The 27521-nt window shown below is 39.8% G+C and overlaps 2 protein-coding genes and 1 pseudogene across 6 annotated transcripts; 1 reads left to right on the top strand and 2 right to left on the bottom strand.

Annotated features, from left to right (window-relative positions):
* Positions 1 to 3375, bottom strand: part of LOC113118179 (atypical chemokine receptor 4-like) — a 6856-nt pseudogene extending 3481 nt beyond the window's left edge.
* LOC113118136 (rab effector MyRIP-like) lies at positions 3313 to 22382 on the top strand. 5 transcript variants are annotated; one of them, XM_026287101.1, is made up of 18 exons: positions 3313 to 3656; positions 4958 to 5117; positions 6906 to 6910; positions 11668 to 11884; positions 13601 to 13737; positions 15524 to 15604; positions 15743 to 15840; positions 15909 to 15989; positions 16449 to 16541; positions 16656 to 16824; positions 17010 to 17572; positions 17712 to 19169; positions 19334 to 19393; positions 20269 to 20454; positions 20547 to 20708; positions 21554 to 21652; positions 21729 to 21789; positions 22031 to 22381. In XM_026287101.1, the coding sequence occupies exons 2-18, from the start codon at positions 5008 to 5010 to the stop codon at positions 22042 to 22044; spliced, it is 3594 nt and encodes a 1197-aa protein (XP_026142886.1). In that variant the 5' UTR covers positions 3313 to 3656; positions 4958 to 5007; the 3' UTR covers positions 22045 to 22381. The 5 variants fall into 5 exon arrangements, with proteins under 5 accessions (XP_026142886.1, XP_026142859.1, XP_026142870.1 ...); XM_026287074.1 differs by lacking the exon at positions 6906 to 6910 and having other exon boundaries at positions 3314 to 3656; positions 4958 to 5121; positions 22031 to 22380; XM_026287085.1 differs by lacking the exons at positions 3313 to 3656; positions 4958 to 5117; positions 6906 to 6910 and adding an exon at positions 8555 to 8748 and having other exon boundaries at positions 11666 to 11884; positions 20547 to 20687; positions 22031 to 22382.
* On the bottom strand, positions 22355 to 27521 carry LOC113040694 (uncharacterized). The gene is made up of 3 exons (XM_026198969.1): positions 26924 to 27521; positions 26320 to 26891; positions 22355 to 22364 (listed from the first exon to the last, which is right to left on the bottom strand). Exons 1-3 carry the CDS (start codon positions 27491 to 27493, stop codon positions 22355 to 22357), a joined length of 1152 nt encoding a protein of 383 aa, XP_026054754.1. The 5' UTR covers positions 27494 to 27521.

The following is a 27521-nucleotide window of genomic DNA, read 5'->3' as shown; positions in this document are numbered from 1 at the left end:
TGACAGGCTGATCAGAGAATAAGGAATACCTGGATAAATCCAGTGCTTGCTAAAACACTCATACTTCCGGTATGTTTTTTCCCTTTGTTTTTCCTGCTTTTCTTCTTTTGCTTTTTGTCCTGAAAACATAACATTTCTGATTACACATTTTACATGGCCATCTTTGCACTGTGAAACAATTATGAAGACGGATATAGCTGCAAAATACAGATTATAATTTTGGCAGATGAAATCTTTAAGTAGTTCTTTTGTAACATGCAGTTATTTTGTAATATACAGTACTACTATTTCAATAGTTATCAAAGAGAGAGTTTGATTATGGCTTGATTATCATTCAAAACCCTGTAGGTTTATTACATTTTTTTTAACAGCCGCAGCTGGAAAAATTGGTGCATATTTTACTTTATTAGATGTGTACATACGCTTGGTGGCACAAAAGCTGCTGTCTGTATTTCAGCTATATTTTCCTCCTCTGCGGAGACCGTCTGTCTTCGTGCTCTGTACATCTTGCAAAAGGATTGGTAAAACATAAATGACTCAAAGTAAGCAAAACTCACACACAAACATATACAATTCAAACACATATAATGTATTTTGGTTTAGTGCTGCTTGGACATGGTATGCATATTGAAATGATCTTGTGTCGAGTCAAGAGAGGACCATTTACTACAACTATTGTTTATCTTTACAAAATGTTCAACTGCTTATTAATAATAGTATTTCAAGAAATTAGGTTACAAATACGCCACTAAAGCAATTTATCATTTTGCAAAAACTGTATATGAATTATATTTAGGGAAATGCATGAAAGATGCCTGTTGAAACTGCATTCTTGCCCCAGTGTGATTGACCAGACCATGTACTACTAGCAAAGTGTATTCCTCACCTTAAACTGATGAAGATCTGGTTCATCAAAGATGATTCCGATTTGCATGCTCGAATCTGGCTCGACTTCTTCTTCTCCTCCATGAAGACAGGAGATGAGCAGGCTGAGACACAACAGCCCTAGCTGCACACTACTCTTCATCCTGCTGCTTTCTGCTGTCCAAGCACACTTCATCTCTCCTTTATACTCACATTTAATCACTACCAGATGTCTAAAAAAAAAGAGGCAGTAACACATTTTCCCTGACAAAAACATTTTGAAACACACTTGCAGGCTTGAATAACAACCCCGCTCAAGTAAGTAATGATCTTCTGTCTAATACTGTGACACATGGTGATTAATCATCATTGATTTGTACAGTACAGGGGCCAGTGTACAGTATCTCATAAGGTCCTTATTATTGGTTGTTATCCAGCTTTCGGTTTCGCTATTGATCTATAACTTTGTTTGCGGGAAAACAGATGATAGCCATTGCAAAATAACTTTTTCCAGAAATGAGAGAAAACAATGATCTTGAAACAACGAGCGAGATGGAGAAAAATTCAGGGTACTTTGGCCTTTCTGTGCCATTGTTTCAAAGCAGCTGACTGGACCTACATGTGACTAAGCTTAAGTCTGAAAATGCTGGAACATTCACTTGCCTTACAGTCTGAATTAGCAGATCAGTGACATGGACAGAAGACAGATAGTGACATTGCAAGGTTAAAGATGGCCCACGTGGTGTTATAGTGTGTGTGGGACTGGGATTTGCATCAACCTTAACAGGATCATAAGAAGTCCATGTTTAAGTCGGTCTAAAATAGTTTGTGGACCAGCATACAATTGCTCAATACCCCTGTCAATACAAACCAGCTAAGACCAAAAACGAGGCTAGTTTAAACTGGATATTAAGATATAAAATATTTTTTTTAAATTATTTTTAGACCTGCCATATCATTTAGATAGCCTATGTGTTTTACTATATGGGTGGGCCTCTTAATAGGTCATTTTTGTTGGTTGTTACCTGTAGGATAACTTGTTGAGATGTTGAGAAAAAAGGTGATCTAAGAAGGCAACGAAGAATGCAAAATGGCAAGGCAGCATGTAACAGACAAAACAATTGAACTCTTGTTCTGTGAAAATCCTTATCCTACTAGACCAGCCTTTAAAACTAAAAAAAATGTTTGTCATAATGTATTCTTTCTAGCACATTTTGTATTCCTGATTGGTTATACAGTGGCATGCGGAAGTCTAGGAACCCCTTTCAGAATCTGTGAATAATTTTAACAAAATAAGAGAGATCATACTAAATGCATGTTATGTTTTATTTAGTACTGTCCTGAGTAAGATATTGTACGTAAAAGATTTTACATTTAGTCCACAACACAAAAAAATCGCTGAAATCATTAAAATAACCCAATTCAAAGTTTGGGAACCTTTGGTTCTACTGTGTTTGGTTACCTGGATGATCCACGACTGTCTTTCTGTTTTGTGATGGCTGTGCATGAGTCCTTTGTTTGTTCTGAACAGTTAAACTGAGCACTGTTCTTCAGAAAGATCTTTAAGGTCGTGCAGATTCTTCAGTTTTCCAGCATCTTTGCATATTTTGAGATCGCACACAAACACAACTATTAAAAAAGGTTCAAACGTTCACTGATGCTCCAGAAGGAAACACTATTCATTAAGAGTGGGGGATGAAAACTTTTGAACATAATGAAGATGTCCAAATTTTCCTTATTTTGTTGAGATATGTATTTTCTTCCATTTAGTTTTGCCCTTTGTAAGCAACAGAAGATACTTGTATGTTTCCCTGAACACAAATTAAGTACAATTTACCTTGATCTTCAAATTTCAAAAGTTTTCACCCCCCAGCTCTTAATGCGTCTTGTTTCCTTCTGGAGCATCAGTGAATGTTTGAACCTTTTTTAATAGTTGTGTTTGAAAGACAGTCGTGGATCATCCAGGTAACCACACACAGTATTAAGAACCAAGGGTTCCCAAACTTTTGAATAGGTTTATTTTAATAATTTCAGCATTTTGTGTGTGTGTGTGTGTGTGTGTGTGTGTGTGGGTGACTAAATGTAAACATCTCGCATATTAACAAAACACAATATGAGGGTTAAATAATATAAATCATGCTCAGTAATGTAATTCTAATATCAATCAAACAGTCAAAAAGTAATTAAAAAGGCCAACTTCTCTCATCATTATTCTATATATTAAAACTTTAAGGTTTTAAGAGAAGGTTTAAATGAATCCAAATGTGTGTCTTTTAATAAATGTGACGGTTTACCGTTTTTTATTTATTTTTATTTATTATTATTAAATTTTTATTATAATTTTTTAAAAGTAAACAAGCAACTGTGGCTTAATCAACAGGAACGTATAAATTTTACATTCCCCGCTTCTTTCTCAGTGTGGTATCATTGCTCAGCACGTCCAGAAGTGGATTAGCAGCTCTAGTCACCAGTCTGTTGCAGCACTGCAGCTCTTCGTGTCCCGGAGGTGGGCAGATTTCTGGTCTCGTGGTCGTAAATGGTATGAGACCACAGCAGGTTCACGCTCCTGCTACACACGCGCTCCGTTCCGAGGGTTTCTCTTCAGAGATTCTTGATTGTTTTGTCAAACTTGTCAAAAGGTTAACTTCGAACATTCCCGAAAGACACGGAAAGTCATTGTTGATTTGAAGCGGTCCGCGGACATTCATAATGAGTTTGTCTGTAAATCTTGACAGCTTGGCAGTCGCTGCTCGAAAAGAGCTGACGTAAGCGACTGAGGTGAAGACGCAAAGGTAAGTGCCGCATCTAAACTAGTTCTTCTCAACCTATCAATTTTATGTCTCTAGTAGGCCTATGGCTTATTTGCTAATTATTGCAGTCTTGTTATTTATTTATTTTTATAAACGCGACTGCATTATTAATCAGAACAGAACATATTTATTATGGCTTTGAGCTTTGAGATGAAAGAGGTTTGTTATCCAAACTCAGTATGAATAACCTGTGTGTGAACATACTGTAGTCTTTCTTTCTTTCTTTCTTTTGGAGAGGTGACAGGTTCAGTCACCATTCACTTTCATGGACTGGGAAGAGATGCATCGAAAGTGAATGGTGACTTGAGGCTGTGGAGAGTACAGTAAATGACGAAAAGTAAAACTGTCCCTTTAATGCGTTGCCACCTTCTGACAAATGAATTGTAGTTATATCTCATGGGCAAAAGCTCTGCATTTGCTTTCACTGTTTACTCAGCAGATGGTTTTGAGGTTGCTGAGAAAGATAGTTTTACAGTGTGCCAGCAAAAGCCTTGGTTTCATTTGTTATTTTTATTATTATATATACATTATTATATTTTTAGCCTATATGTTCAGTTTTCATTTAATTTTAGTTTTAGTACTTTTATTTATTTATTTATTTATTTTATTAAGCTGTAATATATTTTTATTTAATTTTTAGGATAGTATTTGTTTTATTTCAGTTGGTTTATTTCAGCTAGTGAATTATATATATATATATATATATATATATATATATATATATATATATATATATATATATATATATATATATATATATTGACAATGGCATCATTGGGGACTTATCTTTCAGACAAAAAAGTTTTAATTGTGTTTAAGGCAAGGTCACAACCCAAGGCATGTTGTGCCTCAGACAGTTTCATGTATTCTTTATAAGTCATGCCAGAATTATCAAACATCTAGGGCAGTGGATACAAATGACATTGTTGTGGTCTTGAATCTCAAGGCCTTTTTTTCAGCTAAATGCAGATTTAACAGCCTTATGCAAGATGATTTACTTTGGACTTTTGCAATACACTGTATTATGCTGATTTCATAATGAAATCATGTTATAATAACAAGATTGTTTTGTCATTAGATTTACCTCCCAGCTTCCATTAGGCTATAGTCGAAAACTGATTTTGCCAAAGCATTAAAAGATCCTGGTTAGAGTATGAAATTAAAAAATAACCTCATAAAGTAAAACTGTAACTTTTGTCTGCAACATGAAACACATTATGAAGCCACAGGCGCAGCTGATGCCTAGCTTTTGATATATTAAATGCTTCTTTTACTGTTCTTAGCTAACAGCTGGGACAGGGCAGGTATCTTATTAGCTCTGCAGAGGTGAAGAATGGGGCGTAAACTGGATCTCTCTGGTCTGACGGATGTGGAGGCTGAGCATGTGATGCAGGTGGTGCAAAGGGACATGGAGCTGCGCAAGACTGAGGAGATGCGGCTCAAGTGAGTCTCATGCACACTTCTGTGTCTTTGTAGCATCACAGTTTTATCACTCCTCCTGCACAAAATACACTGCTGTTCTGAAGTTTGGAGTCAGTAAGATTTTTGCTTTTATTCAGCAAGGATACATTAAATGAATTAAAAGTGACAGTAAAATATTTACATTGTTAGTCATTCATTTGTTCGTTCTTTTATTATCAGATAAATGCAGCTTGGATGAGCCTAAGAGACTTTATCAGAAGCATGAAAAGTTGTACCAAACCAAACTTAAACTGTAGTATAGGACATTTTAAAATTATAATGCTGAATATCACCAGATTTTCCCATGAAAAGTTGGTAAATAAGCCATTTTAGCATGGTCTTCCTTGTGATGTCACCCAAATGGTGTTCAAGTAGCTAGAGAGCATGAGGAAGTTCCCATCCTTCTTGGTCATTCTTTAAAACAAAATGACAGGAAGGGCTCTCCCTTTCCCTCCTTATCCATGACTCACTTCCCTGAGCTTTGAAGAAATCTGATTCTGAACTAAAGATACACATAGATGCATTATTATTCAGGAGAGACAGACTCATGTTGTATCTTATTGGTTATATGAGACCAATATTTCTATCTTAACAGGTATTTGCGAATTAAAAGGCCCTTTCTTTTTACATATAAAAAAATCTCTTTGGTGTTTTTATTTGCAGCACTTCACAGAAAGTAATTGTGTGAAACAGGCAGAATGCTTAACTGATGGTCTTACCTGACCTGCCTTTTAAGGTTTTTTGTGTAGTACTATGTATAAATACATTGGTCCCCAAAGAGCAGAACATAACCCATGTATTTAGTCTGTTTGACCTTCTATCTTTCCTTCTTTCCATCGTTGTTTTGTCTTTCTTTAAAAAAAAAAAGTGCAACATTGGAACAATGAAGCACATTACTCATCATGGTACTTTGGGGTGAGAAAAACACTTTAGTTAATGACTTTGTTTGGCACCAGGGTTTTATCTGACCGACAGACAAGCGCTCGGACTTCTCTAATCTCTCACTCTGCTGTTGAAAATGCTTGTTTGCTGGAAAAGGAAGCAGGAATAATGGCACTAAAATTAATTTGGGAAAAAACAAAAACAATGCCTCAGTGTAGCTGTCTCATGCTTTTTGGCATCAGATCAGCTCAGAAATGTAGAAATACACTGACATCGTATTTTTATGTAGTCACAAAAAGAGACCCTTGCCTTCAAAATCCAATCACGGGTGCTTACAGGCGACATGTTTGAGATGTGTGTTAATGGCCAGAGTGAAGATCTGTCTTAGCTGTCCACTTTTACTGTAATTGAATCGCTTAAGATGGATGTTAATAACATGTTGATCTGCTGGGATGTAATGTTGAGTACAGTTTGCCTTTGATTTTCCTCCAACCAAGAAACAGGTTTTTGTTTGTCTTGTTAGAGCATTGGGATTGGTTAGCCTGTATACCATGTTATTTTTGTACCATACAACCCTATAATAATTGTCAGGTATTTTTGTTCAATTCTCTTTACCTTGTTCAAATGATTAAACAGAATTTCTTTTAGAATATTAGTGCTATTTCTTAAGCCCCACAATTATTTTTCAAATCACTGCAAAACCTTAAACCATCTCATTTTATGCAGACAGCATTTTTTTTCTTTTCCCAAGTGTGTCCTGCCTGCATGCATCGAGCTTTTCAATAGCCTCTCTGACACCTGGGGAGCATCTCTGAATTTTAAACAGGACTGAGTGAGTTCACTGGAAGAGATTGGAAGAGCAAAAAAAAAGAAAAAAAAGGAATACAGGGAAAGTATTTGTTTTGACAAAGTAGTACAAAAAAGAGAACCGATTAAATATGTCAAGGCATCAGATATTTGTTCCAGAAATATTTAACAAAACCCTTGATAAGAACAACTGTTCAATTTTATTTTGCATGATAAAGGTTAAGAAAATCACACAAGGATGGAAACAAATGAGCAAAGAATGTAATAGTACTAAAGGTGTGTATCATAGTCAGCCTTTGGAAAAAATCTGGAAATACACCGTAGAGTCCACCATCTATCCATGCTCTTATCCTTGATTTTCCATTTCATTAAATCAAAGTTTTCAAACGGATGTCAGATTCTGTCATTTTTATGAAGATGCTGTTAATCCAGTACACGAAGAGGAAATGTAATGGAACTGCACACAGAACATAGTGATTCTGGGCACACATTTCGACTTGTAGTACACTATTCAATTGTTTATGTAGGCCCAAACAAACAATTATGACCAGATAGTTTCTTTAATTACATGCTGATCCATTTACACTGTTATTTATAATACAGCTATGTGAATATTTGTGAAGCTTGTTTTGAAGCTGTTCTTCCGCATCCAAACCTGATTCTTCATGAGAATTAATTTAAATTAGAGAACTAGTTTTGTCTCAGTTCTGTCTATGCTGAATCTCCATAGAAAGACTAGCAACTAACAACATTTGACAGATTGACAAGCTCTGATTAGTATGTTTTCTTGCATTGCTCTAAAGTCAGCCTTTCCCAGCATACCACATCTTGTTTTACTGTCTGCTATGTGTTATTGTGTTGCAATAACACTGCTGATCTATGTAAACAAGATTTTCCTGGAATAGGTCATGTAATTGCTGCAATGCTGGAGTCTTTGCGCTATATAACACAACAGTAGATTAGGTTTGAGTTTTATCTCCCTTGTTTTGTGTGCAGAGAAGCTCTCAATCCTCATGCAACATTTTTTTATGAGATTTAATTTAGACTCAATTACTAATACATAAAATGTATGTTATATTATAAAATGCATTTTATTTATGTTAATGTTTATTAATTTTAATTTGAATGGGGGGGGGGGGTACTACAAAATATTTTAACACTGCATTGAAAAATAAAACTAATTATTATTTTCATGTTGGTAAGTGCCTAGTCTAAATATATTCATAACAAAACATTCAAAACTTAAACCATCACTATATTTTAATGTACAGTATAAAAAATGACATATCTGTTAAAATGTAAACATTGTTGAATTATTAATATTATTTTTTTTTTAATAACTTTGCCTCTGCCATCATCTAATACTCACTTAATATAATGTAAAAAATTGTATGGGAACAAAATCCACAATCTAACTAAATATCTAATATCAGCTGATATACATCAAATATTGAACAATAAAAGTGTCAGTTATATTATACATTATAAACTTCAAAGGATAATATAAAATGTATCATAGATACATACTGTGTAACAGGCAAGGGAAAAGAAGACTATATTCTTAAATGTGTATTATAGTTGCAGATTGTATCTAATGTAACCTGTCATTCATGATAGATATTGGTCTGTCAAATGACTTAGTAAAAATATTTGCTTTGGTTGACCCCCTGTCCATCACACCTGTGCCCAGTCTGGTTATCTGGCATGAGTCACTTAGTAGACCTTCCCTTGGATCTGCACCTACTGGCACAGGACACTTCTGCTGTTCTCTGCTAACAGCTTGCTTTGTAAACAACAGACCATATTTCTGAGAACTCGGTGGAAATGGCCTGCTGAGTATCCAATTATAAGTTCATTGGAGAGACCCCTGATGGGGTATCATCACCGTGGGTGATTGTAGGGACATGAAATTGATCCTGCTCAGGTCTGTAAGAATCTTCAGCTATTATCTTCCTTTTTTTTCTGTCACTTTAAATGCATTTTTCACTGATTCAGTCTATACAAACTGGTGGAAAGCTGTTTGTAATCTCCATTTGTAGGGTCTTAATATCACATTTAGAGATTAATCTAGAAACTACATGCATCTTGGATTTAGTGCAAGAGTTGTTTTTCACTGAGTTCAAGCAAATGCATGCGCAAAATGTCCTCAAAGGGAGATTTTGGCACAAATTTGTCAGCAAACTATTTCAATGTGCACACATGGACACAAATGCAGTGTTTTAAAATTATGTTTGCCAAGTCCACAGTTACAACATCAACATCACTGTAATGTATTATCCCCCCTTGTGTGTGCATGATGTCATTAAAGACTTAGTTTTCTTCCTTTACCATTTTTTATTCTGTCCTGTCTGTCTGTTTTAAGTCTGCTGAGATTATCCTCAGTTCCCCTCTCTCAGTATTCACTGGAGTCGATCCATTCAAGCTGGGGCTCTAATCATCCGTAATGATTTCCTGTTGCTGTTGTGTGGAGAGACAAAGTAAACGCCATACCTGAAGCAGATATTTTCAATACAATACTTCCTTTCTAGTTTTCATCTGTCTTTCTATTCTTCTTTGTCAATTTATCTCTATGAGTCATAGATTAGCTTTTAGAACAATTTGTATCATGTCATATAATTTTAAATTATTTACATTTCCATAAAAAAATCACAACCATGATGATATGATGACCAGAAGTACAGTGCCCCTTAGGTGACTCGGTGGGTTCACTTAGTTTTGCCGTGACCACGACATAATAACTTGTGGGAGTGTGATAATATGTCATGGCCATGATATATTAATTTATGAGAACGTCATATTAACTCGTGGGAATGTGTTATTATGTCGTGGCCACGAGATCATTTTATCGAGGTAACAACATCCTTATGTCGTGGCCTCGAGATGTTATTTTGAGGGAACGACATCCATTTCTCGTGGCCACGACTTCTTATGTTTATGGAATGACAACATTTTTCTTGTGGCCACGTGTTCAATGTAAATAATCCTGCATAACCTCAGAAGTCCAGGATTATGATGGATTCATTCATATTTTATTTTGAAGTAAGAAATTATCATATTATTAAATTATTATATTAACCATAGGCCTAGGCTACCGGGCTGTATTCCATTTGATCGAGCATTCAAATGAAGTTTATCATAAATAAATTTTACATAAAGTGCATAATATAAAATATAAAATATAAAAAACATTTTTATCCATCCAACAGTCTTGTAAATCCATTAACTGATAGTCTTTTCCCCGTAATATTTGTATATAATTATTATTATTATCATGTTATTATTGGTTATGTTTTTATATTCATTTAGATTTATTTTATCCCTTAATTTCGATCTCTTTACTTAACATTCGGAATACTTTTGTAAATAATAGCCTACTTCACGTAGTTTAATTTGTAAATGAAAACACAACATGCTCATTTATCATAACACATAGGCATAAATACAATCATAAAGTCAAAACATTATTGACATAATTGTCAGATAAATGATAAATGAGCATGTTGTGTGCAAATGAAACTACATGAATGATTAATTCCCCAACGAAAAGCTATAGTATTTATAATTATGTTCTATTAATTAGCATTAATAAAATCAGCTTAGGGGCACCGTACAGAAGCACAGTTGCAAGTGTGATATTGCCTTTATGCAACACTTTAATAAACAAGAAGTTATTATTAACTTATATATTATAATATTCAAATATAGCCATTTATCTTAATTTACATACTTCTGACAAAGAAAATATTTCCAACCAAAGTCAAAGCAGAAGGAACCTTTATTCATCTTTGAGCAACTCTGAATGAATCAGTGTTTTTGAGCGAATCGATTCAGATGATTCAGTTATTCAATGATTTATTCATAAACACATCCAAAATCTCCCAGGCATACAGTAGATGCAAAACAATACATGAACAGGACAGTATGTCTGAATTCAAAGTATTGTGAGTAGGGATGACCTGCTATTTCTGGCAAGAATCTGAAGTATGCATTCATTTGACACTTTACTATCCCACAAGGCCACGGGAGAGGATTTGTGAATAGCAGTTAGTGAAGCAACAACGCAACTGATGCTGGTAGACATGATGAATGTAGTACATCCAGAATGCATTCTTACTATATAGAACATACTTTTTTAATGGTCACTAGGTAATTACTCTCTTGTTTTGTTGTAGAATAAAGCAGTATTTTGAATGTAACAATTCGGTTGAGTGACTGATTCAGTGATTTACTCATAAATGTAGTCTCTTAATGCCACCTACTGATGTATCAGTGCAAGCTTGATTAAGATATTTCTTATTTACTTTCATTTATTCAGTTGCCTTCTTACTGCTGTACACAGTAAAGCCTACAATTCTGACTTGTTAATCATAAACGTAACTTTTAATTCATATCCTAAATGCACATCAGTTTAATTAAGCAGCATCTAATGGACCTAGTCCAAACAAAATGTGTGCTGGTTGCAAACCTCTATTGAATAGTGTTAGGTCTCTCGTCTCTCTGCTGTCAGAGCAATTTTGCTCTGAATTGCTCTCTCCTCTCTGGAGGCTGCAGTACGGCTGGAATTGCAGACAGATTTAAGACGTTGAAGGGCAAATGCAGCACATCTGTCAACACGCAGATGTCATGCGAACATGATCCACTTACAGGGCACTACAGCCTGCCTTCCAAAGAGATAAATTATGTATGTTTTTAATGCATCATCCTAATACTCAGACAAATATGCATCAGCTTAATCATTTTAGATAATTTTAGTCAGATTCTTTATATCACAGCTGTTTTTCCATTTCCATTTTCTTCTTCTTATTTTCTCTCTCTCTCTCTCTCTCTCTCTCTCACTCCAGAGTGATGAAGACACTGGTTGAGGAGGGCAGTCGGTCTGTTCTGCTGTCGCGGCAGCACAGGTTTAATGAGCGCTGCTGCATCCGCTGCTGTTCTCCCTTCACTTTCCTGCTCAACCCAAAACGTTGCTGCCTGGACTGTTGCTACAACATCTGCAAGGGCTGCTGCACATATAGTAAGAAGGACAAAGGTTGGCTGTGCTCCGCCTGCCAGAAGACCAGGTCAGTATTGCCATGCTAACAAGAGCTGTTGTGGTTCGGAGACCGAGTGAGCGTGAGCTCCGTCAGGGGGCTTTAGTGGGACACACATGCAGGTTAAAGCCTCATGATGCCTCTGGTAGTTTTCAGGGTTTAAAAACTAGGGGTGCATGATAAATTGGTGCTTTATCAGTTAGTTAGTTGATATCAGAATTTTTTAATTGACCGTATCAGTCAGTATTGGATAATTCATTATACATGCTAATTTCTCATACAATATTTTTATTTATTTTTTACATTTAGATGAACGTGTCTAATTCCATGTCTCAGTTGAAGTGAATCTTAAAAATACTAATAATTTAGTAACAGTTAACTTTTGCAAATCTAAGAAGGAAAATCATTTTTTCAATGTGTACATTATAATGTTGTGATGCCTAAATTCACTTTATTTCAGTTTTTAGCGGCATATTTTATTTCGACAGAATACTATAGAATAATCAGTCAAAATTTTATCAGACAGAATATAGAATATAGATGAAATAAATAAAGTTTATAATAAGTAAATAAAAAAAAAACATATATGAATTTGTAAAAATAATTGTAAGTATTTTTATACAGTAAAAAAGAAAGTACAGTTAATTTACATGAAACTAACAAAAGACATCCTGAGGGGTTCAGAACTGGATCTGTAAATGGACTGTTTGTTTTACTGTGAAAATGTTCTCGTGTTTATGTTCATGAGTTGTGTCTCTCTACTTTAAAGCACCTTTTTGTAGCACCCAGTAGTCATTTGAGCATCAGTGTCTGTATGGCTCCGGGTTTGTTTACACACATGGTTTAATGAAAGAGAGTGCAATAACCCTCCTGGTGAGGGTTCAGATAGCACTGTGAAGGCTTCTGCAGTCATCAAAATAATTACGTATAATACAAGTATAGAGCACGACATGACATTTATTGCTCTCAAAGGCCTTTGTAAATGTCGCAGAGTGCTGTAGGTCAGAATATTACTGAACCAAGACTGAAGACAATTTTGCTCTTCATACATGCACACTAATTTACAAATGTCTGCAAACATATAAATGACTTAACCCCACCTTCATTTTAGGCTTAACTCATTTGATTTTGCTAACCAGTGAAGTCAGGGTCAAATTTTGGGTGACTGCCTTATTTTGCTGTTTCTACAGATGTCATATGAATGTGCTGTGATATCATTTTTAATGAAACCCAAGAGCTTTACACTTCCCACACTGTGCATGGAAGGTTACTATGTCCTACAAAAGTCCTGCATTTCTGTACAAAATATTGTTGTAGTTATTTTTTTTTTTACTTATAGAAGGATTATTTATTTTCTTTCCTATCTTATACATAAACACTCACACTTAAACAGAGTGTGCGTGTGTATGTATAAGTATTATTTGATATTATAAATATTATTATGTATAAATATTATTTGCCCTTTATATGCAATCTTATATGTTCTCAGCAGGCAGTTCCTCTGAAAAAACACATGCTCTAAATGCTCTATCTACTATGACCTTTCTTTGTAGATACTGTTTGTTTGTGTGTGTGCTTGATTATAGAACCTTGTGTCTATGATTATAGGACAAATGTCATGGTCTTCATAAACATATGTTCTGTATTTATGTTGTCAAAGGTTTTAATCAGTGTAATGTAAACAGAAACTCAGGAACGCTCTTAAATAAACATTATAATGTGGCCTTGTTCTTCTTGCATTTCCAGGCTACTGAAGACCCAGTCACTGGAATGGTTCTACAATAATGTGAGAAGGCGTTTTAAACAGTTTGGCAGTGCCAAAGTATTAAAGAACCTCTACAAGAGGCATGCAGCTGAGCATGGATCGCTAACAGAGCTTACAGGTACTCGCTGTCTGGACTATTATATGACCTTTCTTGAAAATTCACAAAAATTTTCATGCATTTTGGTATATGCTTTGGAGGTAAAAGAGCTGGTTTGTAAAAGTTGCTCCATTTCAAATGACATCTGCGTTCAGTGCATATGTCAGTTTTAGATTGTCCTTCACTATGTCTTTTTCACAGCTTATGGTTGCATGTGCACACATGTATTTAGCACTAATTCATGAGGGTTAAGGAAAGAGCAGACGGGGTTCATCTGGTCTGACTTGCCTCCTCTGTATACAATTTAACAGCAGCAGGATTTCTGAGAATTATTCATGTTTATGGAGGAAGGGTCAATGTGATTATGATTATCGTTATTTCGTTATTTATTTAAATAACGAATCAAAATCAAGCATATACACATAATTCTACACACTAACGACTTATTACAATAACAGGTAAATAATTTATTCACTTAAATAAAATGACTGAATAAAAATGACTGAATATTACAGTTTACTGGTGTACAGAAAGATATAATACAGAAATTTCCTGCTCCCTGTGCACTGGAAAGTCAAAAGGATACAGTGCATTTTTACAGTAAAACAATTTACTGTAAAGATACAGCCAGAAGGTAGTAGCCAGATGTATACTGCTAATTCACAATTTTTTTTACTGTGCACCCTTGTTTGGAAGTTAAAAAAAAATCTAAATTATAATTTTTTCCCTCCACGCCAGTTTGAAGCTCCTTAGCTTGTAATGAGTTATGGTCTATGTCCAGCCTCCATTTCAGTTTTGCTGTGGTCTGTGAGCAGAGACCGTCTTCTCCCTGAAGAGGAAAGCAGTTTAGAGCAAGGCCGATGCCACATTAACTATGGATGACCATGACTGTGGATGTTTGTCACCTCGGCAGACGCCTGTAACCTCTGAGAAACAATAGCTCTCTGTGGAGGAGAGTAAAACCATTACAGTGACAATGAAATATAAAGAGCTTTGGCCACAAAACTCACCGCACTGTGGTCAGGCTTTTGGAAATTTAATGCAGAGAAAAGCTTGGAGATAATCTGTTTGAGTTTAACGTCAGACTAAGAAATGGAGCAATAAGCTTATAGCATTATAGGATAGGTTTTTAAGCTGCAACATCAGTCTTCAGATTATCTCATAGAAAAATCTAGATTCATAACATTACTTTGATTTGCTCTCTTCGGCAGAGTGTAGGCACAAGCACTTGCTTGAATGTAAAGGGCAGGTGTCTTAATAGAGGGACTTCAGAGGAAGACTGACCTTCATTGGTTTGAGGGGAGCACTTTAAATGGATGTATGTAGAGCTGAGGCCATACTGATATGTCAGTATTTACCAATCAAATGATTTGTCAACCGATAGAGAGAGAAAACCGTTGACACCACAATAAAATCATGTGTCAGAACCGGAAGGGCTGTTGAATCTCTCAGTTTATCTCAGGAACAGTTTGTCAGTAACACAAACAACAACAACAGAAATGTTGATGCATATGGTTTTACTTGTTTTTTCTTAATTTAATATTGAGCCAAGCTGTCTATTTCACTCTCATCCTACCTTATCACTCTTAAGAATATTATTTGAATGATGGATAAAAGATCATTAGGAAAAACATTTTATAAAAAGTTGATGCCCCCAGAAATCGAGGCATTAAGTATTTCTTCATGGCATGCAACATACACACACACTTACTGAAGTTATGCATCCTCTGCAACTGAAAATGGATAGATTATAAAGCATTGTAAAGTTTCTGACTAAATCAGCTGGAACATTTTTTTGCACCAACAGAGGGGAGCACTTATGAGGAGAGTGTCTGCAATGAGAGTAGTATGTATGAGAGCGACTCCACGTTTTACAGGCAAAGTGAAGGTTTGTGATCAAATAATTATTTAGGGTTTTGTTACTGAATATCAGTAGTTTTGATTTTATGAGTTGACATTTTAAAACACTTGACAATGATATGGCAATTTTCAGCTATTTTCTTTGATTTATTATGTGTCTCTCCAGAGCACAGCATGGCTGAGACTATTAATGTGGCACAGCGGGTGGCAGAAGAGGCCATAGATGAGGCTATTGCTAAAGCTGAGAGCCAGACTGGCAGTCAAGTAAGACTTTTCCATTAATAAGTACAAGATTATTCCTTCAGGGCAGCTATTTGACATTTGCTTTGTAGGAGAAGGAGAAAGAAGCTCATTATTTGCGAGAGAACAGAAGAGAGCTGATAGAGGAATTGACCACAACTATAGTACAAAAAGTGAGTAATAAGTGACAGCAATGACCTTTCATGAATGTAGAGTTTTGAAATTGCGTAGGTTTTTATTTCAATTAAATGCTATAATTTCTATTAATCAAAGAGTCCTGTTAAGATTTCCACAAAAATATGTATAAAAAGAAATGTTTCTTGAACACCAAATCAGCGTATTAGAATGATTTGTGAAGGGTCATGTGACATCTGAATGTATAAAGATCTTGGTATTTGTATATATTTACAGTCTTGGTTTACATCTAAAATACAATGAAGAATTGTATTATTTAACATATTTTGAATAGGAATATATGTGTTGATATATTATAAAATGTAAATGTATAATTTTTTTTGCTATAAATAATTTTCAATTATTATATTAATTTTAAAATGTCATATTATTATTTATACATTGAATAAATGACAATGTTTGCATAAAAGTATTATATTGGAATATTTAAACATTAGATTGTCCGCCGGAAAAAGGATCAACAGACTGAAGAGAACAGTGATCGAATCTCTCCTGATCAAACCCAGAGTGCCTTTGACGCTCCTCTCTGGGTACAGTGGCTTTTTATTTCTTTTAAAGACTGAATCACCTGCAATTTTGCAATGTTTTTTGGATTGTTCTGTTGCTTCAATGTTTGCTGAATGAAACATTTCCTCTTACCTCAGAAGTCTCGCTCAGCTTTCTGTCTCATGACTGATGAGAAAACAGACCAGCATTCTAACACTGGGTCAAGACCTTCATCCTCTATAAGTCATACTCTGGAAACAATGGAAGAAACGATGCCTGTCCAGGTCATGCCTAGCTGGAGGAGTGTCGACCGACTGGACAATTCCAGTTAGATCCTTGACTTAAATCCATTTGATTCTGAATCACAGTTAATTGACTTCTCTTGTTTATGAGAGAGAGATTTTAAATTATTTTAACATTTGAAACTGTTAACTACCTTCATTTATATACTGTATATATAAATTAATATATATGTGTGTGTGTGTGTTTAAATGCTGTGTATGTGTCTTTAGTGTTACAGAGTCCTGATGGTAACTGGATTGCTTATCAGAGCAACCTGCTCTCTCGACCAGGCCTTTTAACTAAGCGCAAAAGTCTGGTCTACAGCGTCTTGGAAAGGGAGTCTGATGTGGTGTCAGCTTACGATGAGATGGGCTCAGAAACAGAGCCTGAAGCTAATGGGGTCTGGGGCGTTGCACTGGATGAGTTTCGGCGTAAAATGTCGGCCAATAAGCAGTTGGGTTACCAAGAGTCCTACAGCCATCAAGCAACCTTGCCTTTAAATGCACAAGCACAACACCTCACTGCACACACCTTGAATGCTGATGCTGAGAACTCCTCAGGACAGGAAGGGACGCTACCCCAGTCCCCGAAAACTCTGCTGCCCTTCTTGAAGAGAAAAGTGCCACTAGAACACAGACGACCCTCATCCGCCCGTTGTGCGAATATCATGGATATCAGTTTCAATCCAGGAGGCGCTGAAAGCAGCGAGGATGGCCTAGAGGACAACAGTGTCAAAAGGTCAAGGCGAAGGAGGAAAAATAAAAGAGAGGAGGCAGAGTGGAAAGGACAGTCGGTAACAACAATTATATCTGAAAATGTTTCTTGTATTAGGTTCAGTTTCAGTTCAAGTTCTGAACCTATAAAAAGTTATTTTATTGTATCATTATAATTTTTTTTCTACATTCCATGACTCTGATGATTATATTTGGCAGGATTCCAGTAGTCACGTCTTAGATGATCTGATGAAGAGGCGTCATGTGAAACAAGGCACTTCAGACACTTCAGACACTGCGACCCCTGACATCTTGAGCTCTGGGGCCGTGACCCCTGATCCATTTGGACTTGGTCTCAATTCTCCCAGCAATTACAATCATGGGGCCCTTGGTGTAGTTGGATCTTTAGATCAGGAGTTGACTTCCAAATTAAAAGAGCTGACCAGTCAAGTCAGAGAAACACAACTCTCCTCCACTGAGGATGAACTGGACAGGTTTGAGTATCAACTGGGGAATGAAGAAAATAAGACAAATGCAAAAGTGGGAGATAAATTCATGGGAGATGGTTCAATAAAGTTTGAGTCCGATTCAAATGAAATGTCAGATGAAAATGAATCTACAAATCAAGTGAGATCAAGTGAGATATTGAAAGATGACCTGACTTCCATACTGAGAGAGTTGACCAGTCAGGCCAGCGAGACACTGCTTTCCTCAACTGAAGATGAACTGGACAGGTCTGAGTATCAAACTGAAACCAAGGGTATAAATCAGCCAATAAGAACTGAGCTGCAGGTGGTCCATGACAGGACAGATGGAACCAACATTATAAAATATCATGAGAAAACCCCAAACCATGCAGAGAAATCAGAAGACAGTAGATCAGAGAAAAGGCAAAAGGACACTGTGGCAAAGCAGGACATTAGTGAGCAAAAGAACATGGGTGAGTCAGAAGAAATGAGCTCTGTGAGCCGAAAACAGACACTTGCTGAGACAGATACACAAAATGAGATAGCTAGAGAGAGAGTTGAAGAGACAAAGAACGAGCAAGAGGTTCAGACTGAAAAAGCTGAAATAAAAGATATAAAAGGAAATGCAGTTGAAGGTCAGCAGAGCAGAGCTGAGAATATAGAGACGGTTGATAACATTGAGGAGCTTGGAGAGGTCTTATCCAGCGAACTCGCTTTGAGTAGATTGATAAGTGAAGATGGAAAGATGGAATTTGATAGGATAATTAATACTGCAGTGAAGGCTTCAGATGATATGGAAGAACTCACAGAAGCTTATACTTGTGAGGGGGTATTTTTAGACAAAGAGAGAAGTGAGGGAGAGAAACATAAGGTGATTGAAGAAGACAAGAATTTAAGTGTACAGGAAATGGATGACAAGACCATATCTGAGGGGTGCTTTGTTGGTGGAAAATCGAAGGAGGTGCAGGAAAAAGAAATGAAGGTAGCTGGCAAGATCAATGAAGTTGTGGCACTAAAGAGAAACACTAAAGATACCGAGAAGACAGAAGACAAACAATGCAGAAAATCATCAGAAGAGAAAATTCTAAAGAAGTACAGCAACAGTCGAGGTGATTTGATTGAAAAAAGGGAGAAACAGAGGAACCCCACAACTCAGCACAGCGCCCCACATGGTCAGGAGCAGTATCTGTCACCTGAGGAGATCTACAAGGTAACTACTAACAACAGTATGTACACTAAACACTACTGGCTGCAGTAACCTTAGTTTCTTGCGACTAACATGCTTTTATTTAACCTTCTTAACCTGTTTCTCTGAAGCTCTTCTTTATTTCTTATCTTTGTCTTTGTCTTCTGCCTCTTTTTGATCTTTGTTAGGATGCACACATGCTGGACATAGAGAAAAACCTACATTTAATCTCCAATATACTGCAACAGGTGATGATTTTATGCTAATATAGACAGTTTGCTCTTATTGATGCCCGTTATTTATTATATTTCACATTCTATTAGAGCGCAATTCATCAATAAATAATCATGATTATGATAATGGCTGCCACATAAAATATGTGTATTATAGTTCAATTCAGGTCAAAGTTTTTTTTTTTTTTCTTCACAGCATTAACCCAATCACAGATATGTTGGTTGAGCAGATTGAGCACACACAATGGCCAGTCAGAGGTGCTTTAATCCACTCAGTGGCACTCTAAATGGCAGATTTGTTTCCTATACAAGCTGACTGACGTCTGCACACTTGCAAATCCTCTCATTATGACCTACAGAATATAGGCACAATGAAAATAAGTATGGGAGCCCATTTCTGCTTCATTATATATATATATATATATATATATATATATATATATATATATATATATATATATATATATATATATATATATGTATATATATGTCATAATTATGAGATAAAAGTTGAAATCATAACCTAATCTGTCAAAAATGAGATGGTATATAATCATTTTGATTCTTTAAATTTCGTGATTATGACTTTTTATCTTCTAATTGTGACTTTTTATGTCATAATTAAGATTTAACAAAGCATTATTTTCTTCCTTATGTGGTTGGGAATGGGTTTCCATAAGTAATAATTCAGTTTCTCAGCCTGGTCTAGACGTATTGTTTACATAAAGAATATGGCATGCAGTTGGCCCATCCAAAAAATATTTTAATGCAAATTTTATTCATTAAATCAGTTATAATAATTTTGCTAATGCAGGTGTTACTGACCCCATTAATGTGAAAGTTAATGTGTACAGTTACAATACTTTCCTTTGTCTTTTTATCGTAAATAGAAGTACTCGGCCACATCACTGCGCAGCATCACCACAGAAGTGCTAAAAGTACTGAACGCTACAGAGGATCTGATTCACGGATCTGCCGGAGATGGACAGTGCCAGTCAGACCACAGTGACGTCTCAGTAATTCCCCCTGCCGAGGCCAGAAGACTGGATGAGCAGCTCAGCGGACTTGAGGAGAATGTGTGGATTCTTTCGGAGATTAACATTTCTCATGCCACTGGGCATTTATGAGCTACTTCTCAATTTATTCTCATTCATTTCGCTGTGTGCAGGTATATGTGGCGGCAGGTACAGTGTACGGGCTTGAGGCTGAACTGGGGGATCTGGAGGAGTGTGCACGCAGCATCAGTGGATCCACCACTGAAAGAGATCTGTCACATCTGGAGGACCAGGTGGCTTCTGCAGCAGCTCAGGTGCAGCAGTCTGAGCTCCAGGTGTGTTCGACCTGGACGCTGTGCTCTCTGTCTTTCTCTCTCTCTCTCGCTTTCTGAATCTCAGCAGCAGCATCTCATAGCTCTGAAGAAGCAGTTAAGCTTGAATTAATGATTAATATATACAAACATTACTAAAACTATTTACATTGTTATCATTAATTGAAATAAAACTAAACTAAAATGTAAATATAAATATTAGATGAAAAACTGAAATTAGAAATGTTGCCTTGGAAACTAATTGAAGTAAAGAATTAACAATGGAATGACTAAAACTCAAAAATAAAGCTAAATAGAAAAAAAAAACGAATAAAAAGGACCAAAGCACTTAATAAAATTACTAAAACTAAAATTAAATGAAATGTAAATAATAGACGAAAAACTTAAATTAGAAATATTAGAAAATTAGAATTAGAATATTAGAATTACTAAATAAAGCTGAAATAGATATTAATTAAAGCTTAATAAAAATAAAAAGTGAACAATTAAAAGAACATTACAAAATAACTAAACTTGAACTTAAATTAAAAGGAAAAGCAAAATATAAGGATAAAACTGATTAAAACATATTGATAAACATTAGAAATATGAAAATAAATATTGAAAAACATTGAAATATAAAATTTCCTTTATACAGGACATACTATATACAGCTGTTATTAAGTTATACTATAATATATACTGTATATTATACTGTACATACTATATAGAACTATGCAAATGGACTATCCATCCCAAAACTGCCAATAACATTTCACATAACAGTCTTTTTTCGCAAAGCCTTACTGATCACAATAAAACAGTCATTTCATATCTACTTGCTTTGATCTGTGCTATTTTTTTTCCAGGTTTCAGACATTTCCTCAAGAATTGCTGCTCTGAAAAATGCAGGTCTTAATGTAACTCCACAGACCCAGTTTACCAAGGTCAAGACTACAAAAACCAAGGTGCTGTCTTCATATTTAAAATAATATTCATACACATTTTCTTACATGCTCTTATGTCATAATATTTTTATTTCAGACACAAACCATTAGCTCATCTCGGAAACTGAGGAGGCGACTGCCAGCGCCTCCAAAACAAGGTAAGATCTACTCATATTCAATACTGACAACTGAAATAGATTTTTTTGAAAGATGTTGCTGGTGTAATTACAGTGAAATGTGTAATTGTTTTATTTTTAAAATCCTGCAGAAATTATACCCTTCATCTTTAAATGTGCTTCGTTTTTTTTCTGTTGCATTACTCAAACGTCTATCATATAAAATAGTTCAAATCTGTCGCTGAAAATGATTTGAATCTCCCGTTTTATCTGTAAATTTCAGATAAAGAAGCATAATGAGGAAAGTGGGAAACATCAGCAAGAATCACCACAAAGTTACATAACTACAAACTACAAAAAAGCCAATGATCACATGTGCCTTGAAGCTCATGGCTCATAGATAATATTTAATGGCCTCCAGATTCAAATAGACTGATGCCATTTTACACAAACAAATGCCTCTTGGATAAGACTGCTTTATTAACTCCCTCCCCTCATAAAAATAATAATGTAAAATAAATAATAAACTAAAATAATGTAATATTATACAATGATGTGGAGCTTTGTTTTGGCATATTTTACCATTACTGTGAATCAAGCTAATCATTCAATTAAGTCTTCAAAAAAAAAAAAAAAAAAAGGTCAAAATCTATATTTTATGCTCCACAGATTCACAGAGTCTCTCTCTCTCTCTCTCTCTCTCTCTCTCTCTCACTCTCTCTCTCTCTCTCTCTCTCTATATATATATAGAATCATTTGAATGACCAAATATTTTGAGGATTAATCTTTCTAAATTATGATTTATGTCAGGAATAGTGTAGATCATTCGATGCCATGTGTCACATTCATGCAGAACTTTAAACTCGCTGATAATATACATTAATGTGATTTTATTATAAATAAACTATTGAATAGACATTTGATTGATTGTAAAGTGTAAATTATCTATATAAATGAATGGATTTCTTTGTTTGATTATATTTCAATTATAGTACATTTTTGTCCACAGAGTTTTGTTGTTATTGTTTTTGTTGAATTGAGTTGTTCTGATTACATAACCTGAGCTATTTATGGTATTCATTTATTGAAATCATCAATATAACATTTCAGTTGTTGAGATCTATTTTTCTGTTTGAGAGTATTTCAAATATACAAATAAAACTATATTTTACAATTACAAAGCACAGATATTATTAGGACAAAACTGAGACGTGTACAGTTACCATTGCAATTTAGCAATTTATGACCTTACTGTGTTCAAGTAGTACTACTATCTATCTATCTATCTATCTATCTATCTATCTATCTATCTATATATATATATTGTGGCGGGGTGAGGAACTACACGACAACCGATGGACAGAAAAAGTCCCCGAAGGGTGGATTTATTAAATAAAATAGTGCTCTTGGTGAAGGCGGTGCTCTCCTGTGGCGCTTCAAGTCCCTCGTGCTCGCTGTGTCCTGAGTGGTGGATCCCGTGCTGTGCTCTCCTTAGTGGGGCTGACGGTCACACGCTGCTCTCTGCAACAGAGGAGGAAAGGGTTAGCGTCCTTGTTGGGAGACATTCCTCACCACTCTGTCTTCCTCCTCTGCCTAAGTAGGCACTGCTTGATGAGCTGCAGGTGCGGCCGCTCAGCCCGTGATGAGCTCGTGCCGGTGATTCCGGTGTGTTGCCAGGGCGACGCTGACGAGCGCTCGGGACGCATGTCACACTCCCCCCCCCTAAGCGTCGACCTGCGCCTGCGGTACAATGGGGAGATATGGGGAGGGTGGGGAGTGGAGCCTGACAGACCTGCAAAAGCTGCCCCTATCCTGGAGAGACCGTCCGCGTTGGCGTTGGCCGTCCCCGCCCGATGTTGTATGGTGAAGTGGAAGTCCTGGAGCGCAAGGAACCAGCGGGTTACCCTGGGGTTGGTGTCCTTTGCGCGGGCCATCCACTTCAGTGGCGCATGATCTGTCAGCAGGGTGAACCGGCGTCTGAGGAGGTAATAGCGGAGCTCCAGGACTGCCCACTTGACGGCCAGCGCTTCCTTCTCCACGGCGGCATACCGTTGTTCGGTCGGGGTCAGCTTCCGGCTAATAAAGATCACCGGGTGTTCCTCGCCGTCCTGGACCTGGGAGAGAACGGCTCCCAACCCGGTGTCCGAGGCGTCGGTTTGCACCAGGAAGGGGCAGTTGAAGTCGGGGGCTCGCAGGACTGGCTCCGTGGTGAGGGCTGACTTCACCTGCTGGAACGCCTCTTCCGCCTCTGGACTCCAGGCTATCTTCTCCGGTTGCCCCTTCCTGGTCAGATCTGTCAGGGGAGAGGCTAAGGAGGAGAAGTTAGGGATAAAACATCGGTAGTATCCCGCCAACCCCAAAAAGGCTCGTACCTGGGTCTTGGTAGAGGGCGGTGGTGCCGAGAGGATAGCTGTCACCTTCTTTTCCTGGGGGCGGATAAGGCCACGTCCCACGCAGAAGCCCAGGTACTTGGCTTCGGAGAGAGCCAGGTGACATTTCCGGGGGTTGGCGGTGAGCCCCGCCCGGCGGAGGTCCAGCAGCACCCTCCGGAGCCGCTCTAAATGTTCCCCCCAGGTCTCTGAATGTATGACCACGTCGTCGATGTAGGCCGCGGCGTAGGCCATATGGGGCCTCAGCAGGACATCCATGAGCCTCTGGAATGTGGCGGGGGCCCCGTGCAGGCCGAAGGGAAGGACCCGGTACTGCCAGTGGCCACTGGGGGTCGAGAAGGCTGTCTTAGGCTTGGCATCCTTGGACAGGGGGACTTGCCAATACCCCTTGGTGAGGTCGAGAGTTGATATGAACCGGGCCCTTCCTAGTCGATCCAGGAGCTCATCGACGCGGGGCATGGGATAGCCATCGAATTCAGAGACCTCATTTAGGCGGCGGAAGTCGTTGCAGAACCTTAGGGTGCCGTCGGGCTTCGGGACCATGACGATGGGGCTGGACCATGGACTCCGCGAGGGCTCAATTACCCCTAGCTTCAACATCTCCTGTACCTCTGTCTCGATTGCGTGTCGCCGAGCCTCCGGGACACGATAGGGCCGCTGCCGGACGATGACTCCTGGTGGTGTTCGGATTTCGTGCTGGATGACGGCCGTCCGCCCTGGCAGAGGGGAGAACACATCCGAGAACTGACCGACCAGGTGCTGCAGTTCCGTCTTCTGGGCTGCGGAGAGGTGGGGGTCCATGTCCACAACCACGGGAGAGGTGGCGGCGAGGGCCGAGAGCTGGGGCCCGGTCCCCACCCAGCGCTTCAACAGGTTTATATGATAGAGCTGCTCTTCCCTTCGACGACCAGGTTGGCGCACTTTGTAGGTGACGGGTCCCACCCGTTCGGTGACCGTATACGGGCCCTGCCAGCGGGCCAGGAACTTACAGGCTGAGGTGGGGACCAGTACCATGACGTGATCTCCCGGCTGGAACTCCCGGGGTTGGGCAGCCCGATTGAAGAGGCGCTGCTGGTCTTGCTGGGCCTTGGTCAGATGCTCCCGGACCAATAGCATGACCCTGTCGATCCGCTCCCTCATGGCCTTGACGTGCTCGACGGTGGTCCGACATACCGCAGGCTGTTGTTCCCAGGCTTCCCGGGCAACATCTAGGAGCCCTCGGGGTTGGCGGCCGAAGAGGAGCTCGAAGGGCGTGAAGCCGGTGGATGCCTGGGGCACCTCCCGGATCCCGAACAGCACATACGGGATCATCTGGTCCCAGTCGCGTCGGTCCTCGGCCACGACACGCCGCAGCATCTGTTTCAGGGTCTGGTTAAAGCGTTCCACGAGCCCATCGGTTTGTGGGTGGTATACGCTGGTCCGGATCTGTCGGACTTTGAGGAGTTTACAGAGGTCAGCCATGATCCGGGACATGAAAGGGGTGCCCTGGTCGGTCAGGATCTCCGCTGGCAGGCCAACCCGACTACTCAGTAGGAAGAGCTCCTGTGCGATATTTTTGGCGGTGGCCTTGCGGAGGGGAATGGCCTCTGGGTAGCGGGTGGCATAATCCACGATAACCAGGATGTGTTCATGGCCCCGGGCGGACTTCGGCAGCGGCCCCACTAGGTCCATCCCGATGCGCTCGAAGGGCACCTCAATGATCGGCAGCGGGATCAGCGGGCTAGGGGGAGGAGTATGTGGCGAGGTCCGTTGGCACGTCGGGCACGCTTGGCAGTACCGCTTGACATCCGCCTCCAGTCCCGGCCAGTGGAAGCGGTCCTGGATCCGTTGCACCGTGTTTTGGCCGCCGAGGTGGCCAGCCATCGGGTGGGCGTGGGCGAGTTCCAAGACCGCCGGGACTTTGCTCCGCGGTACCACCAACAGCGTCTTTTCCTCCCCCCTCCGCTGGCCGACATAATAGAGCAGGCCGTTTTGGATGATGAAGTGGGGTGTGGGGTGGGGAGCTGGTTGTAGATCCTCTCCTTCCGCCACCCGCACTTGAGACCAGCAATGCTTGAGGCGCTCGTCCCCACGCTGCTCTTTGGCGAGCGTCCCCCCTCCCGCTATCTGCTGGAAGACATCGAAGAACAGGTTAGAGTTTTGGGAGGGGGACTCACCTCCTCGAGGGCTGTCCGACGTCAGCAGCGCGGGGCCTCGTCGAGGGCGCCTTGCTGGACTCCGGCGTCGGCGGTTCCCGGCCGGGCTAGCAGGCTGTGTGCTGGAGGGGAGGAGCTGATCGAACCCCGGCCAATCCCGGCCGAGGAGAACGGGTACCGGTAGGTTCCTTAAGATTCCCACTTCGACGGGCCAGGAACCAGGTGTCGCGGTGATGGTCACTCTCCGGGCCGGCACATGCCTGGTATCCCCGTGCACGCACGTTATCGCCAGTCGGGCCCTGGAACCTATTCGGGGTGGAAGGACAGTCGGTTGTATCAGGCTTACCCCGCTGCCCGAGTCGAGGACGGCGACGAACGGCCGGCCGTTGATGCGCACCCTGGCCCGTGGTGCCTTCGGCGCTGGACCGTGGACTGAACAGCCTGCTAGCCATGTCCGTCCTGGGGAACGCGGCGGCTCGGTGGGCATTGGCTCGTCCTGGGGGCCGGGAACCGCAGGCCTGCTCACGGGTTGCTGGGTGCCCTCCGGCGAGCGTCGCTCCTGGACCACCCTTCGGGGAAAAGGCGGCGCTCGCTCCCCCATCTCCCGGTGTTGGGCGGCCTCCGCTCCCCCATCTCCCGGTGTTGGGCGGCCTCCGCCAGCTCAATGGCCTCCACGAGCCCGTCGAGATCAGTGGGGTTCCTCATGCCAGCCGCCTGCCTCAACGCGCGGGGAAGGGCGCGGAGGAGTCGGTCGATCACCACACGCTCAGCTACCTGGTGTGCGGAGGGACCCCCGGTCAACAGCCAATGTTGGGCCAGCCGGGATAGTTCGGCCGCCTGGGCGCGAGCGGGCTGTCGAGCTCGATATTCCCAGTCATGGAATTGCTGCGCCGCACAGATTGGGGAAAGGCCTACTCGGCCCAGGATCTCCTTCTTCACCTCTCCATAGTTCCGGCTTCTCTCGGCCGTCATGGTGAAATACGCCCGCTGCGCTTCCCCGGTCAGCAGCGGTGCGAGGAGGTGGGCCCACTCGTCCTCTGGCCACGCCTCCCGGACTGCGGTGGCCTCAAACATCCGAAGATACATCTCCACGTCGTCATGCGATGTCATCCGTGGCATCAGCTGGACGGCTTGGACACGGGGGTCAGGCAGCGGCGTGCGGTGGGCGGCGGCGCGGAGGGCGGCGAGCTCACGTTCGGCGTCTCCTTGACGTGAGGCCATGTGCTCCACTATTTGTTGCTGGCGGATG

The sequence above is a fragment of the Carassius auratus genome, chromosome 2, assembly GCF_003368295.1.
Source record: "Carassius auratus strain Wakin chromosome 2, ASM336829v1, whole genome shotgun sequence".
Classification (NCBI taxonomy): domain Eukaryota; kingdom Metazoa; phylum Chordata; class Actinopteri; order Cypriniformes; family Cyprinidae; genus Carassius; species Carassius auratus.
Note: the sequence above shows the minus strand (reverse complement) of the source record. Positions and strands in the feature narration are given on the sequence as shown.

Bases quoted from the DNA above. Each gene is read 5' to 3' on its own strand.
- LOC113118136 (XM_026287101.1), top strand. From the start codon at position 5,008: ATGGGGCGTAAACTGGATCTCTCTGGTCTGACGGATGTGGAGGCTGAG. The intron at 17,573-17,711 runs GTAACAACAATT...TATATTTGGCAG, and splicing joins CAGAGTGGAAAGGACAGTCG to GATTCCAGTAGTCACGTCTT. The intron at 20,709-21,553 runs GTGTGTTCGACC...TTTTTTTTCCAG, and splicing joins TGCAGCAGTCTGAGCTCCAG to GTTTCAGACATTTCCTCAAG.
- LOC113040694 (XM_026198969.1), bottom strand. From the start codon at position 27,493: ATGGCCTCACGTCAAGGAGACGCCGAACGTGAGCTCGCCGCCCTCCGC. The intron at 26,892-26,923 runs GCCGCCCAACAC...GGGGGAGCGGAG, and splicing joins AGGCCATTGAGCTGGCGGAG to GCCGCCCAACACCGGGAGAT.